This window comes from Lynx canadensis, chromosome E3, assembly GCF_007474595.2.
Source record: "Lynx canadensis isolate LIC74 chromosome E3, mLynCan4.pri.v2, whole genome shotgun sequence".
In the NCBI taxonomy this organism is placed as follows: domain Eukaryota; kingdom Metazoa; phylum Chordata; class Mammalia; order Carnivora; family Felidae; genus Lynx; species Lynx canadensis.
The window spans coordinates 30,308,851-30,321,747 of record NC_044318.1 but is presented as its reverse complement, the minus strand read 5'-3'; the positions used below and the strand labels follow the sequence as shown (position 1 = coordinate 30,321,747).

General features: G+C 45.0%; 1 protein-coding gene across 7 annotated transcripts in view; it reads left to right on the top strand.

Annotated features, from left to right (window-relative positions):
- GTF2I (general transcription factor IIi) overlaps nucleotides 1-12,300 on the top strand; it is a 109,169-nt gene extending 96,869 nt beyond the window's left edge. For all 7 annotated transcript variants that reach the window (XM_030301129.1, XM_030301128.1, XM_030301124.1 and 4 more), the window contains 12 exons: nucleotides 138-239; nucleotides 998-1,063; nucleotides 1,815-1,998; nucleotides 3,444-3,502; nucleotides 3,999-4,079; nucleotides 5,166-5,249; nucleotides 5,604-5,787; nucleotides 6,974-7,002; nucleotides 8,964-9,005; nucleotides 9,829-9,870; nucleotides 10,349-10,424; nucleotides 11,159-12,300. In XM_030301129.1, coding sequence (XP_030156989.1) covers nucleotides 138-239; nucleotides 998-1,063; nucleotides 1,815-1,998; nucleotides 3,444-3,502; nucleotides 3,999-4,079; nucleotides 5,166-5,249; nucleotides 5,604-5,787; nucleotides 6,974-7,002; nucleotides 8,964-9,005; nucleotides 9,829-9,870; nucleotides 10,349-10,407 — 932 coding nt within the window. In that variant the 3' untranslated portion in view covers nucleotides 10,408-10,424; nucleotides 11,159-12,300. The remainder of the gene's footprint in view (nucleotides 1-137; nucleotides 240-997; nucleotides 1,064-1,814; nucleotides 1,999-3,443; nucleotides 3,503-3,998; nucleotides 4,080-5,165; nucleotides 5,250-5,603; nucleotides 5,788-6,973; nucleotides 7,003-8,963; nucleotides 9,006-9,828; nucleotides 9,871-10,348; nucleotides 10,425-11,158) is intronic.
- Nucleotides 12,301-12,897: the final 597 nt, after the last annotated feature.

Here is a 12,897-nt window from a genome sequence, read left to right as displayed (position 1 = left end):
TTTTCACTGCGCCATGCTTGTGTGCTGTTTGAATGTCACTTTGTTTTTTGGGCACGTGTCCCAGAGAAAGCGTAAGCAGTACTTAAACGTGATTGAATGCATGCATTGATCAGGATTCTCTTTTAATTCTTCTTTAGGCCCTAATAACAACAACCCTCAAACCTCAGCAGTTCGAACCCCTACTCAGACTAATGGTTCTAATGTTCCCTTCAAGCCTCGAGGGAGAGAGTTTTCCTTTGGTAAATATGGATTTTCTTTTTCTTACTTTCATCATTTTAAATAAAAGGAACCAATCCGGGTGCCTGGGTGGCTGACGGTTAAGCGTATAACTTGGGCTCAGGTCACGATCTCACGGTTTGTGGGTTCGAGCCCCTTATCAAGTGCTGTGCTGACAGCTCGGAGCCTGGAACCTGCTTCAGATTCTGGGTCTCTCACTCTTCTGCCTTTTCCCACTTGTGCACCCTCTCTCTTTTTTCTCAAAAATAAATACATAAATATTAAAAAAAATTTAAATAAAAGGAAACAATACAGATACTTTAATTTTTTAGGTGAGTTGTTTTCTATCTGGTAAGTCCGTGTATATTAGCTATTAAAGGCATTGTAATAGTTACTTAACCCCTGTGCCTCAGTTTCTAGATCTGTAAAATGGGGATAATGTTCCTGCTTCATGGGATTATTATGAGGATTAGAAATACTAAATTATTTACAGGGTAGATAGTAGGCAGATAGTAGATGCTGTAATTGTTTTTTTGGAAGGTTTCTTGGTATTCATTTGTTTTTTATTTTAGCCTATGTCATTTATTTGTGGCCAATATATTAGTAATAATAAAACAGTTGAATGATGTAGGATTAGAGTAGTTGTCAGACCTGACTGTGCTAAAAACCTGTGTTTTTTTTATTTTGTACTTCTTAAAGACACACAATAAAATGAGAAATGCCTGAGCGTGGATGTATTTTGGTAAGTATTACTAATAACTGTCTTGGTTTTTACTTGCAGAGGCCTGGAATGCCAAGATCACAGACCTAAAACAGAAAGTTGAAAATCTTTTCAATGAAAAATGCGGTAAGGTCATTTTGAAAGATGAGTATTAAAATATATATGGTAGCTTTTTCAAATAGAAGAATGTGCACAAAATAAAATGTTCAATATTTGAATATTACTATCATTGGGGTGCCTGTGGCTCAGTTGGTTAAGCGTCCGACTCTTGATTTTGACTCAGGTCATGATCTCACGGTTCGTGAGTTCGAGCCCCACATCAGGCTCTGTGCTGACAGTGGGATGCCCTCTTTCCCTCTCGCTCTGCCACTCTACTGCTTGCTCTCTCTCAAAAAATAAATAAACTAAAAAAAAAAAAAATTGTTTTTAATATTACCGTCATCGAAAGTGTTTGGGTTTGGGGCACCTGGGTGGCTCAGTCGGTTAAGTGCCCGACTTTGGCTCAGGTCACGATCTCACAGTTAATGAGTTCAAGCCCCGCATTGGGCGCTGTGGTGACAGCTCGGAGCCTGGAGCCTGCTTCGGATTCTGTGGCTCCCTCTCTCTCTGCCCCTCCCCCGCTCACTCTGACTGACGGTCTCTTTCAAAAATAAATAAACATTAAAGAAAGTGTTTGGGTTTCACAAGCATGAATTCCATCATCTCTCCCACTTTTCTGAGCACTGCAAAATTGAACCTATTTTTCTATAATTAAAATATTTTTCTTAAAAAAAGTAATTTTCGTATCTATAAACTGATTTAAAATGCATTTTACAAAGGTTGAATTTAGGAAAGTGGCAAATGTGAGCAATAAGAGAAACGTGTGTGTCTCTTACAGGCGAAGCTCTCGGCCTCAAGCAAGCTGTGAAAGTGCCGTTTGCATTATTTGAGTCTTTCCCGGAAGACTTCTATGTGGAGGGCCTGCCTGAGGGTGTACCCTTCCGGCGGCCGTCTACTTTTGGCATCCCAAGGCTGGAGAAGATTCTCAGAAACAAGGCCAAAATCAAGTTCATCATTAAAAAGTAAGGACATTCAGGGGCGCCTGGGTGGCTCATGACGTTAAGTGTCCACCTCTAGATCTCGGCTCCGGTCAGGAGCTCATGGTTTGTGAGATCAAGCCCCATGCCGGGACTTGAGCAGAATGTGGAGGCCACTTAGGATTCTCTCTCTTCCTCTCTCTCTGTCCCACGTGCGAACATGGGCACACATTCCTTCTTTATTTCTCTTTCCCTCTCTCTAAAAGTTAAGAAAGAAGTTAAAAAGTTAAAAAAAAAATTTTAACCTTTATTTATTTTTGAGAGAGAAAGAGACAGAGCATGAGCAGAGGTAGGGGCAGAGAGAGAGAGAGAGAGAGAGAGAGAGAGAGGGAGGGAGGGAGGGAGGGAGATACAGAATCCGAAGCAGGCTCCATGCTCTGAGCTGTCAGCGTGGAGCCTGACGCGGGGCTGGAACCTACGAACCGTAAGATCATGACCTGAGCCAAAGTTGGACGCTTAACCGACTGAGCCACCCAGGCGCCCCTAAAAAATTTTTTAACTTCAAAAAATAAAGTAAGGACATGCAGACGAAACTAGTTGGTACTAGGGCACAGCCGGACTGGCACGTGGATTCAGCTTTGTGGCCAAATGAGCTGTAGGATCCAAAACTCTTTAAACTGTACCTCTGAGGACCTTTCACGTTCTCCGTAATTGGTTAAAATAGGGAAGGAGGGCTGTAGGTTGCCAGAGGGCCTGACAACTTGATTTTGTTGAAATCTACCATCGTCGTATTTTACTGGTCGATGCTGCTGGAAGGGGAGTAGTAGTTGAGTCTTGTGGAGCCCTGTTCCTTCTCCAGCTTGCAGAATGTTTTTCATTTCTGTTTGCCTTGGAGGTCTATGAATTAGGCCAACACCACTGAGATGGGGGGAATAATTGGAATTTAAAAATACTTACTGGTGCTTAAGCATTATCTGAAATTAATTGCAGTGACTTTGAGGTTCCATTTATTAGTGCTTGCTTTGGAGTCCCACCGCAGTGTTGGCAAATACTCGAAGCCAACACCACCAAGTGCAATGGCTACCTTTTGGGGTCTGCAGAGGTCTGGCAGTAAGTAGTGAAGGCCTCGGCTTCTACTTAATAGAGAAAGACTCGTGCTTATGGTTCCGTGCTGCCCATGTGCAGCCTTGCTCCCTCTCTCCATTCTCAAGTCTAGCACTGGATCCTTCCAGGGTAGAGTGGAAACTGGGCGAAGAAGCCCCTAATTTAAGCTCGGGAGGGCAGGGCAGGTGTTATGATCATAAGTATAATTGGTCTTTTTGTATACGTTCCTTTCGTTGAGGCGCTGTTCTTTCCGTTTTTCCATTCCTAACAATTGGAATGTATATTTACAGAAAGTAAACGGTGTTTTTTAATTTTTGTTGAAAGTTTAACGTTTTCTTATCAGATTATTAGCAAACATGGTTTTTTCCTCTCTTCTCGTGTTGCAGGCCTGAAATGTTTGAGACCGCAATTAAGGAGAGCACATCCTCCTCGAAGAGCCCTCCGAGTGAGTGTCCTTGCTACAGGAAACGTGCCGTTCGCAGCCCCTCTCCCAGCAGTGGTCTACTGCCATGAAATCCAGAGAGTTGTGGTTGAGGGGCAGCTGGGTGGCTCAGTCGGTTAAGCGTTTCGACTCTTGATCTCAGCTCAGGGTCATAAGTTAGTGCAAGCCCTGTGTTGGGCTCCGTGCTGGGCGTGGAGCCCACTTTGAGAAAAATAAAGTGGGGTTGTGACTGGTTTATGATTTGCAGTCTGTTTAACGAATGAGAATCTCTATGTGTCTGATGCTATACTAATCCCAACAAGAAAGAAAAGAAGGCGAGGGGGAGAAAGTCTTTAAAGAAGCTTAATACCACAGAATGACAAAATAGACCATAAAAAGGAACAAGCATTGAACAAAGTTAGGTTAAATACTATCTTGCGGAGTCTGGATTGTAAGCACATGAGTAGAGAGGATTTGAATCTATTTTGTGTACACTCTGATATGATGTTTCTATGTTAAGGAAAAATAAATTCATCGCCCAATGTTAATACTACTGCATCTGGTGTTGAAGATCTTAACATCATTCAGGTGACGATTCCAGGTATGGTTTCTCTGCCTTTATCGCGTTAGTCGGGTTTTCCTTCTTTGGGTGTTAGAGTAGACAGGTTCCCGGTGCTCGCCCTGTTCAGGACTGCGTCCCCGCCTGCCCTTCAGAAAGCGCTCACCAAATACATCATCTCATTGGTTGCTTTCCAGAACGCTTTAGGAGGTTACCGAATGCGGCATGAGCTAGTACCTCGCGTCTTGTTTAGGAAATCTGTACAAGAGAGCAGGTGAAGCTCTTCATAATGGGAATAAAGGCTTAGCATTTTCAGGTTGCTGTCATACTCAAATCATTTGGTTAAGCTGTTTTATTCTTGATTAGTGTAAAATACTTCAGTCTTCCAAAAACATAAAGCAAGTTGACTCAGCACGTAAAATTTGACTTGGAATTAAACTTGCATTATTGGGGCACCGGGGTGCCTCGGTTGAGCGTCCAGCTCTGATCTTGATCACAGCTCATGAGATCAAGCCTGTTTGGGATTCTCTCTCTGCCCCTCCCCTGCTCCTGCTCACTCACTTTCTCTCTCTCTCTCTCTCTTGCTCTCTCTCTCTCTCTCTCTCTCTCACCGTAATTAAATAGACATTAAAAAAATACTGTAGGGGCACCTGTCGGTGCTCAGTCGGTTGAACATCCGACTCTGGCTCAGGTCATGATCTCATAGTTTGTGGGTTTGAGCCCTGTGTTGGGCTCTGTGCTGACAGCTCAGAGCCTGAAGCCTCCTTCGGATTCTGTGTCTCCCTCTCTCTTTCTCTGCCCCTCCCCGACTTACACTCTGTCTCCCTCTCTCTCAAAAATAAACATTAAAAAAATTTTTTTTAAATACTTTAAAATTGCATTATTGGGGCGCCTGGGTGGCTCAGTTAAGTATCCGACTTCAGCTCAAGTCATGATCTCACAGTTTGTGGGTTTGAGCCCAGTGTCAGGCTCTGTGCTAGCAGCTAAGAGCCTGGAGCCTGCTTCTGATTCTGTGTCTCCCTCTCTCTGCCCTCCCCCATTCACACTCTGTCTCTCAAAAATGAATAAATGTTTAAAAAATGTTTTAATTGGACTATTAAGCTAGAACTGTCCTCTCACCTTTTCTAGATGATGATAATGAAAGGCTGTCAAAAGTCGAAAAAGCGAGACAGCTCAGAGAGCAAGTGAACGACCTCTTCAGTCGGAAATTCGGTGAGTTCTGCATTTGCAGCGTGCTGCTTGTGGTGAGCTTGGGTGTTCCAGTACTGGACTGTAGCTTAGGCTCAGATAGTTGTTATTTCCCGTTAATGCAAGGAAATAAGCTTTCAACGTAAGTGTTTGAGTTTCTCTAAAGTTCTTTCCTAAGGAAACTTTAGCTCTGTCAGACTCTTGACCGTCAGGTCGATATCAAAGTGACTAGAACTGAGGTTCAAAGGTAAGGTTGTTTGTCGTGTGCATTGCCTTTATTAACAGTGGAGACCACGTTTAAATGTTGGTCCTGTGCTTTTTAGCCACTTCTAAGATGACAGGTCAATCTGTGCTTTTGTGCTGTTTGTCTTGTCCTAGGTGAAGCTATTGGTATGGGTTTCCCTGTGAAAGTTCCCTACAGGAAAATCACAATTAACCCTGGCTGTGTGGTGGTTGACGGCATGCCTCCTGGAGTGTCATTCAAAGCCCCCAGTTACCTGGAAATCAGCTCCATGAGAAGGATCTTAGATTCTGCCGAGTTCATTAAATTCACAGTCATTCGGTAAGTGAGAGCTCCCTGCTTGTTTGGAAGAATGAATCTGCAGACCATGAGGCTACGTCGTCTTCCAGAATGTAGGCCTAGGGAATAGTAGAGTCCAGCTCACCATGTAGCGAAGGGAAACACGTAAAATACTTCAGTTATCTTACTGTGAGGTTCTCTTCTCCCTAGGTGACTCTGGATTCTCTGGTTTTTAAGGCAAGGGGTTAGCAAACCGTTGCCCGTGGACCAAATCCAGCCCACTGCCTGTTTATCTTATAAAGTTGTATTAAGACACTGTGCCGTAGTGCCTACCGCTGCTTTCAGGGTACAGGGGTAACACTGAGTCATTGGGACGGAGACAGCGTCGTCTGCAAAGCCTGAAATATTTACTGTCTGGCCCATTAAGGAAAAACGGCCAGCCCGTGTCTTGGGCCCGTCATCGCAGGCTCAGGGCAGTCGAGTCTGACCCCAAGTCAGCCAGGTCCTTTTGTTTCCTTCCTTGTCTGCACAACAATAGCGTGAGTTGTCACCTTTGAGAGCATCAGCTCCTTATCCACAGAGTTGGGAGCGATGATCGTACCTCCTCGCCAACCCTGTCGGGAATTCCATTCCTTACCATGCGCCCGTCCCAGGAGGTTTGCAGTAGATGTCCTCCTTTCCAGCTGCCCGAGCAAGCATCCGTGTCGTCTTTATGCTTCTCCCAACTCCCAGAAACGTGGCTGTCACGAGATCCTCCCAGTCAGCTCATTGCCAGGTTCCCACTGTGTCTGGTACAGGTCCTTCAGGTCTGGCTCTGGGAGGTAGCTCACGTGGTAACCTCTCCCGAGGTTCCTTCCTGGCATCCACTCCTCTTCCCCCAGTTTTTGTCCCACTTAACCAGTGTCTGTCATCCGTGCTCCTCCCCGGGAGTCTCGGTAAAAGCCTGCTTCCATTAGACCCTGCTGCTGGAATTCCTCTCTTCTTTCTTCTTCACTGCTGTTCTTTTCTCACCGTCTTTACTGTGGCCTTTTCTAATAATGACCTATAGAGTTCTTCCCGTGTCTGTGTGTCCATAGATTAAAAAGTGTGAGATTGAAACGTAGTTGGTAACAGTGCTCATTGTGACACGTAAGTGACATGAGTTACAAGTTAGTGAGATAAACTGAATGTACATGTAACTGCTTGTAGAGTAAAAATAAACGGTTGCCCAATTTGTTTCTCTCTTTAGACCATTTCCGGGACTTGTGATTAATAACCGTGAGTAAATTTCATGAAGTCTTTTTGTTTCGTCCTGTGTGGGGTGTGCGAGACTGTGTGCACTTGCACTTTGCTCACACAGTAGATATTTCAATTCACCTACAGCAGTAACTGGGCAAAGTTGGGGTTTTAGCCTCAGTGTAAAAGCACTGTGCACATTATACATGTGAAATGGGGTCACTTGTTGAGCTTTTAAATCTCACTTTACTTGTTCCTAAAACGGTGATGTTAGTACCCATATTGAGAGCTTTAGAGCATTTTAAATGACTCGTTACGTGTCAGACACCTTAAACGGGGATCAGAGAGTTGTTGCCTGTGTTTGTAAATAAAGTTTTATTGCGGGTGGAGGGGGAGAGAAAAAGGACGTTTCCAAGAAGGCCTGTTTGCTTAGGCGGAGTTGGGAGCTGTAACAGAGAGCATCGTCCTCCGCAAATCCTGAAATATGGACTTACCTAGCTCTTGATGAAAAAGTTTGTTGACCCCTAACCCAGAGCAGTACTGTATGTGCTCAGGAAATACAATCTGTATTCGATACTATTACCACAGTAACTTTACTGTTATTGTGTAATCACTGTGCTAGATAAGTAGATCTTTAATGAGCCGCACCTTGCTTCCGTCCCTGGTCAAGCCTCCATCTGGCACGTTGTGCTCTCAAACGTTGTTGCACCAGCAAATGTATACGTGTCCGTTCTTCCAATTCCTTGATGTTCTTATCATTTTAAGTTGTATTTTTAGCAAATACTGTATATACATGTGCTCGTATGTTTTAGGTTCTGCCGACTTCATTGAAATGTTTCAAAAGTGAACATTCTCTTTCCCAGTACTGTTAGCATTTCAGTCTTTTTTCCAATTGGCATTATTTTTATAACTCTCTAAAACCCCTCTACTTTGAGTACTCAGTCTGCGGTCTGTTCACTGGGAAAGTGGGGAGCCTCTTCAATTTAGTGTTCAGGAGTTTTGGGGGCCCACGGAGCAGCATCGTGGCCCTGCCCCAGCCGACCTGGGAAATCACGCAGTGACTGTAGGTGCTGCCTGCCCCCCTGTCCTCAAGCCGTTCATCCCACTGGGGGCTCCACTCTTCAGTGTCCTGGATTTTGTTCTGTCTCCTCTGCCTCCCAAGTTTTGGGTTTCACTTTATCACAAAATGTGTTCATTTGATTGTACCCCCAAACCATGACTTTTTTTTCATAGATTCTGTTTTTCTTATTCTCTATCTGGGCCAAGTGTGTTAGTCCGTGGTGATGTCAGTAATGAAAGAGGACACACACCTTGCTTCATAGATATTTTCATCATCTGTGTGACATTGAGCTTGAATCACACCGGGGAATTTGGTCATTTAAAGAAATCCCATGATAATTTTTTCCTCTTTTTTTTTTCTTTTTTTTAAATGTTTATTTTTGAGAGAGAGAGAGGGAGAGACAGAGCATGAGTAGGGGAGGGGCAGAGAGAGAGAGAGAGAGAGATTGAGAGGGAGACACAGAATCCAAAGCAGGCTCCAGGCTCCGAGCTGTCAGCACAGAGCCTGACTCGGGGCTCGAACTCATAAACTGCGAGATCGTGACCTAAGCTGAAGTCAGACACTCAACCGACTGAGCCACCCAGGCGCCCCTGGATTTTTTTTTTTTTTTTAATTATTAATCCCAATTCATCTGTCTTCTATAGAACTGTTAGTTTCAAAGAGCATTGTATTTTAAACCTCCTAGCCCCCTTAACTTTGTTTAAAATGTTCAATTTTGTTCTCATCCTTGTGCAGTAGTCTATAATAGAATTTTCCAGTAATTACTATAAATTAGTTCTTCTGATGGGACATACCAGAACTCTTGTGTTCCCTTCTTGTCATAGGAAAATAGTGCCTGTTGTGGCCAAGTTGAGCATCCAAATTGAGAATGTATGTATAAATGCTTTTCCATTGTAACAGCAAGCATTAAGTTATTGTTTAAATCAATCTACTTTATTTTCAGAGTTGGTCGATCAGAGTGAGTCAGAAGGCCCAGTGATACAAGGTAAATTAAGTGGGGTAAAACATAGAATTATTCCTGCTTTTGTGATAAAATGGACCACATAAAATTGTGGGGCCTCACTTGCTAATAACATTCGCCTAACTTTAGGGAAAGTCATTTACACACTCACACTTAGACTTTGTCTTTGACTCCTGTGTTTGGAAGCCTGTATGTGCTCGAGCTCTGGGTCCTAACTGAGAACTGTGGGGCATATGCCATTTGACTCCAGTGCCCCCGTCGGCTGGGAAGGAGGTCAGGAACCCCAAGGCCAAGGGTGTAAAGTGCCATTTCTGAGGGCGAAGCTTGTCTAGACTTTACCGTTTATGCCATTCGTTTCCATTGCTGGTTATGAGCCGGATTGTGCCGGGTGGAAATGCGTGTACTGTGGCTTTAAACATTCCTTAGAAACCAGCGTTGAAGCCTGCTACTGTGGTTCACTGAAACCAAAAAAAAGGCTTTTATTAAAGGGGAACCCACAGAAAAGGGGAAAAGGACGTGAAAAAGGAACTTGTTCCCTCATGTTAGAACTGTGTTAAACTACAATTGTTATTTAAGACTTGGGTTGCGTGAGGAAACTGAAATGTCCGAAAAAGGAGACTTTTGTTAGACCAGTTGAGACACTAGTTGAGACACGTGAGACACGTGAGACACGTGAGACACGTGTGTTTAATCCCAAGAAGCCGTGTCTGCTGTTCCATCTGCGACTTGCGCTTGGTGTGCAGTGTGTGGAGAGCTTTCTCCTGGCTTTCTCTGGGCCCTTGTAGATGAGTGAGAGACAGCAACGTTAAAGCAGCGTTACGGTAAATCTTGGTGTGTTTCTCTGCAGAATCCGCTGAGCCAAGCCAGTTGGAGGGCCCTGCAACGGAAGGTAAAAAAGGGTAGGGCCGCCGGTGGTCCAAGACTGAAGCCCCCGGGAGCGCTCTTAGGACGAGGCATTGACGGCGGTGTTCGAGCCGTCTCACTAGGACTGTGTGCTTGGGTTTTCTTTTGTTTCTGGGTGAATTGGATGTGTCATTTTTGCCCAGAAATGGCGTGTTGGCGATGACTCATGGTTCTTCTGCTCCGTTTTCTCCAAATGACTCGTAATGAATTCTGAGCCAGTGGAATAACTACTTTCTAACCTAGATTTTTAAATAGATACATAAGAAGATGCTTGTTACTGTGAACACTCAAGTGGCACAATTAAGAACTGTTAGGGAAACACTGTCTCTGAAAATGTTATCTTTAGTATCGTCACAATTCCTGATAAGTCATTTTAGCACATAGTTTGATCTGAGTGGGTTTATAATTATACAGATTTGCATTCGTAGTGTAATTTATCAGTTCCCTTTTGGTTTTCTTGATAGAAATAAAGGAGACTGACGGAAACTCTCAGATCAAGCAAGAACCAGACCCTACGTGGTAGACCTCTTCCCTCCTAGGGTAAATCAGCATCTGTGTCTGGGATGCCGTCTAGTGTTCGTCTGAACTTCTCCCCCCCCCCCCCCCCCCCCCCCCCCAACCCCCACATGCTCATAAGCTAATACTGTGTTTTCCCTGCTTCGGCCATAATGAGGTCCAAGTGTAAGCCCTACCGGATGGTTTGAGTTAGAAGATCAAGCAGAAAGATTTTCCTTAGATCAATATCTGCCTTTGAGTCAAAGACGTAAAAGCGCTTTGCCCTAAAAGAAAAATGTTTTGTTTCTGATCTGTAGGGTAGATCTTATCCTCTCCATTGGAGTTCACTCTGAATCCGTATCACCACGCTGACTTTTTCCCCAATCACAATAATGGTGTTTGCAGAGTCTGGCCAAGCTGCTCAATCCATTTTGCAGCTCGCATAATTTACTTACAACCCTGAACCTGCTGTTCAGACTTCCTGAACTTGGCCCGGTTGTTAACAGGAGCGGAGCCCTATGCCCGGAGTCAGCCACCTCCGCTCCCGTCCTGTCGCACCTCCCCAGGCCCCAGCTGTTGAATGTAGACGCGCTGGTCGGAGGGTATAGCTTCGCAGCAGTGGGCTCTGAGGTGTACCTGAGGGCTTTTTTTTTTTTTTTTTTTTAATACTGTCAGTTCATGGACTTGAGTGCTGATTGAGTTGTGCTATCTGCGGATGTGGAAGTCTTGTAATCAGATTAACCCGTGTTCTCGCTTGTTTGTTTTCTCTTCTGTTTTAGCTTAAAGTATCAGTGGGTGAGAAGAGCTTTTCGGACCTGTTACTGCCCCGAGCTGTGTAATATACTTGTATAACAGAAATACCTTCTATACAAACCTTTTTTTCTACTTTTAGATAGAAATGTCTACTTTTTCAGCAGTTCTGTGAATTGAATTAAAGAGCAGAGTGACTGTAGATTTGGAATGGCTGGTTTACTTTGGAATGTATTATAAGGATTTTACAGCAATGCTGGAAAAACGACAGGGAAAATGGCAGGGATGAATCTCATCAGATTTTTTACGCAGCAACAGAGCCTTCAGCTGTGGTGTTTTGTTTTCCAATCAAGTGAAGATCTCTCCTCCGGGAACATCTCAGCTCCTGCAGTGAAGAAAGCACCTGTGACAGTCCTTTTAGGTTTTTTCTATTTGAGAAATCATTTAAATGATCCTTTTGTTCACGGCTCTCCTTGACGACTGAGTGAACAGCTAGTATCTGTATATTTGACTAAACCTTTTCCTAAGCTATCTATCATGGTTCATATGTTTTTTTATCATAATTAAAAAAACCACCATCCGGATCGCCTAACAGCCAGCGAGAGGTTAGCATGTCGGCGTGTGGCTTACAGACGGAGCCTCGGAACCTCTCCCACCCTGACTTCTCGTCCGAATAAAACGCCTGGTGTTCCAGAAGCTGAAGATCAGGTATGAGTGTCGGGGCGAGCTCCGAGACACTAAAGCCTCACCGCCCTGTGACCCGTGGCGGTGTGGGTCTCCTCGGAACGCCGCTCCCGCCTGGGTCAGGCCCCACGCGTTTCCATTGCCTTCGCCATTTTAGATCTCGACGTGTAGCACTGAGGCTCCAGCGTGGGGAGGGAGGGGCCCACGAGCTGATTCTGCGCCCTCTGAGAGTCCTGCGCCCTTCGTGGGAGAATCGTACGTGTGTTGGGATTTCACAGACAATGAGAGTTGTAAAATACCAGCTATAAGAAGCTAGAGTACGTGACGGCATAGAGTTTCCATTAGCTTTATCACAATATTCACGATGGAGAATTATATTACATGGTAGCAGAAATAGGCATTTTTATGTGTTGCTTATATTTTACCTCAAATTAAATTGTAGATATAGGGTAATAAATAAAATCCATCCATGCCTTTCACACACTAACTCATTGCTCTCGAAGGTGTTTTCGTGGTTCTGTCTGGGGAACCCGGGTGGTTCGGTGGTAGGCGGCGTGCAGGGCGAGGGCTAGGAGGGCGCCGTTCCGGGGCCCGAGCCCCCGACTCTGCCCTTCGGGGCGGTGCTGGGACCGCCCCCTGTCCCCTCCCCGGGCCGCTCCAGCCGGAGCTCCTCCCGCAACAGAACCCTGCAGTGCATGCACACTGGGGACTTTCTGTTCTCTCCGCGGGTGCGCTCGGGGAAGGCAGAACGAGCGCCCTGGTCGCTAGCCTCCTGACCGACACCGGGGTGACAGCTGCTACGGTTGAGGGTCTCGTGGTTCCTGGGAAGCCGTTTCCAAAAGCTCGGGCGGCCTGCCACCCTCGCCCACGACGCCCCCCCCCCCCCCCCAGCTGCTTAAGAACCTGCCCCTCCACGGGCGGCTTTTAAAAGAGCGGAGGCTTACCCCTACCGCTTTTTTTTTTTTTTTTTTTTTTTTTTTTTACCATTTTGTGGGATCACACTCAGCAAGGAGATCTGTTTAACCCTTCAGTGCAAGAGCAACAAATCTGGCACACACGCACGAATTTTTATTTTTGTATGTTG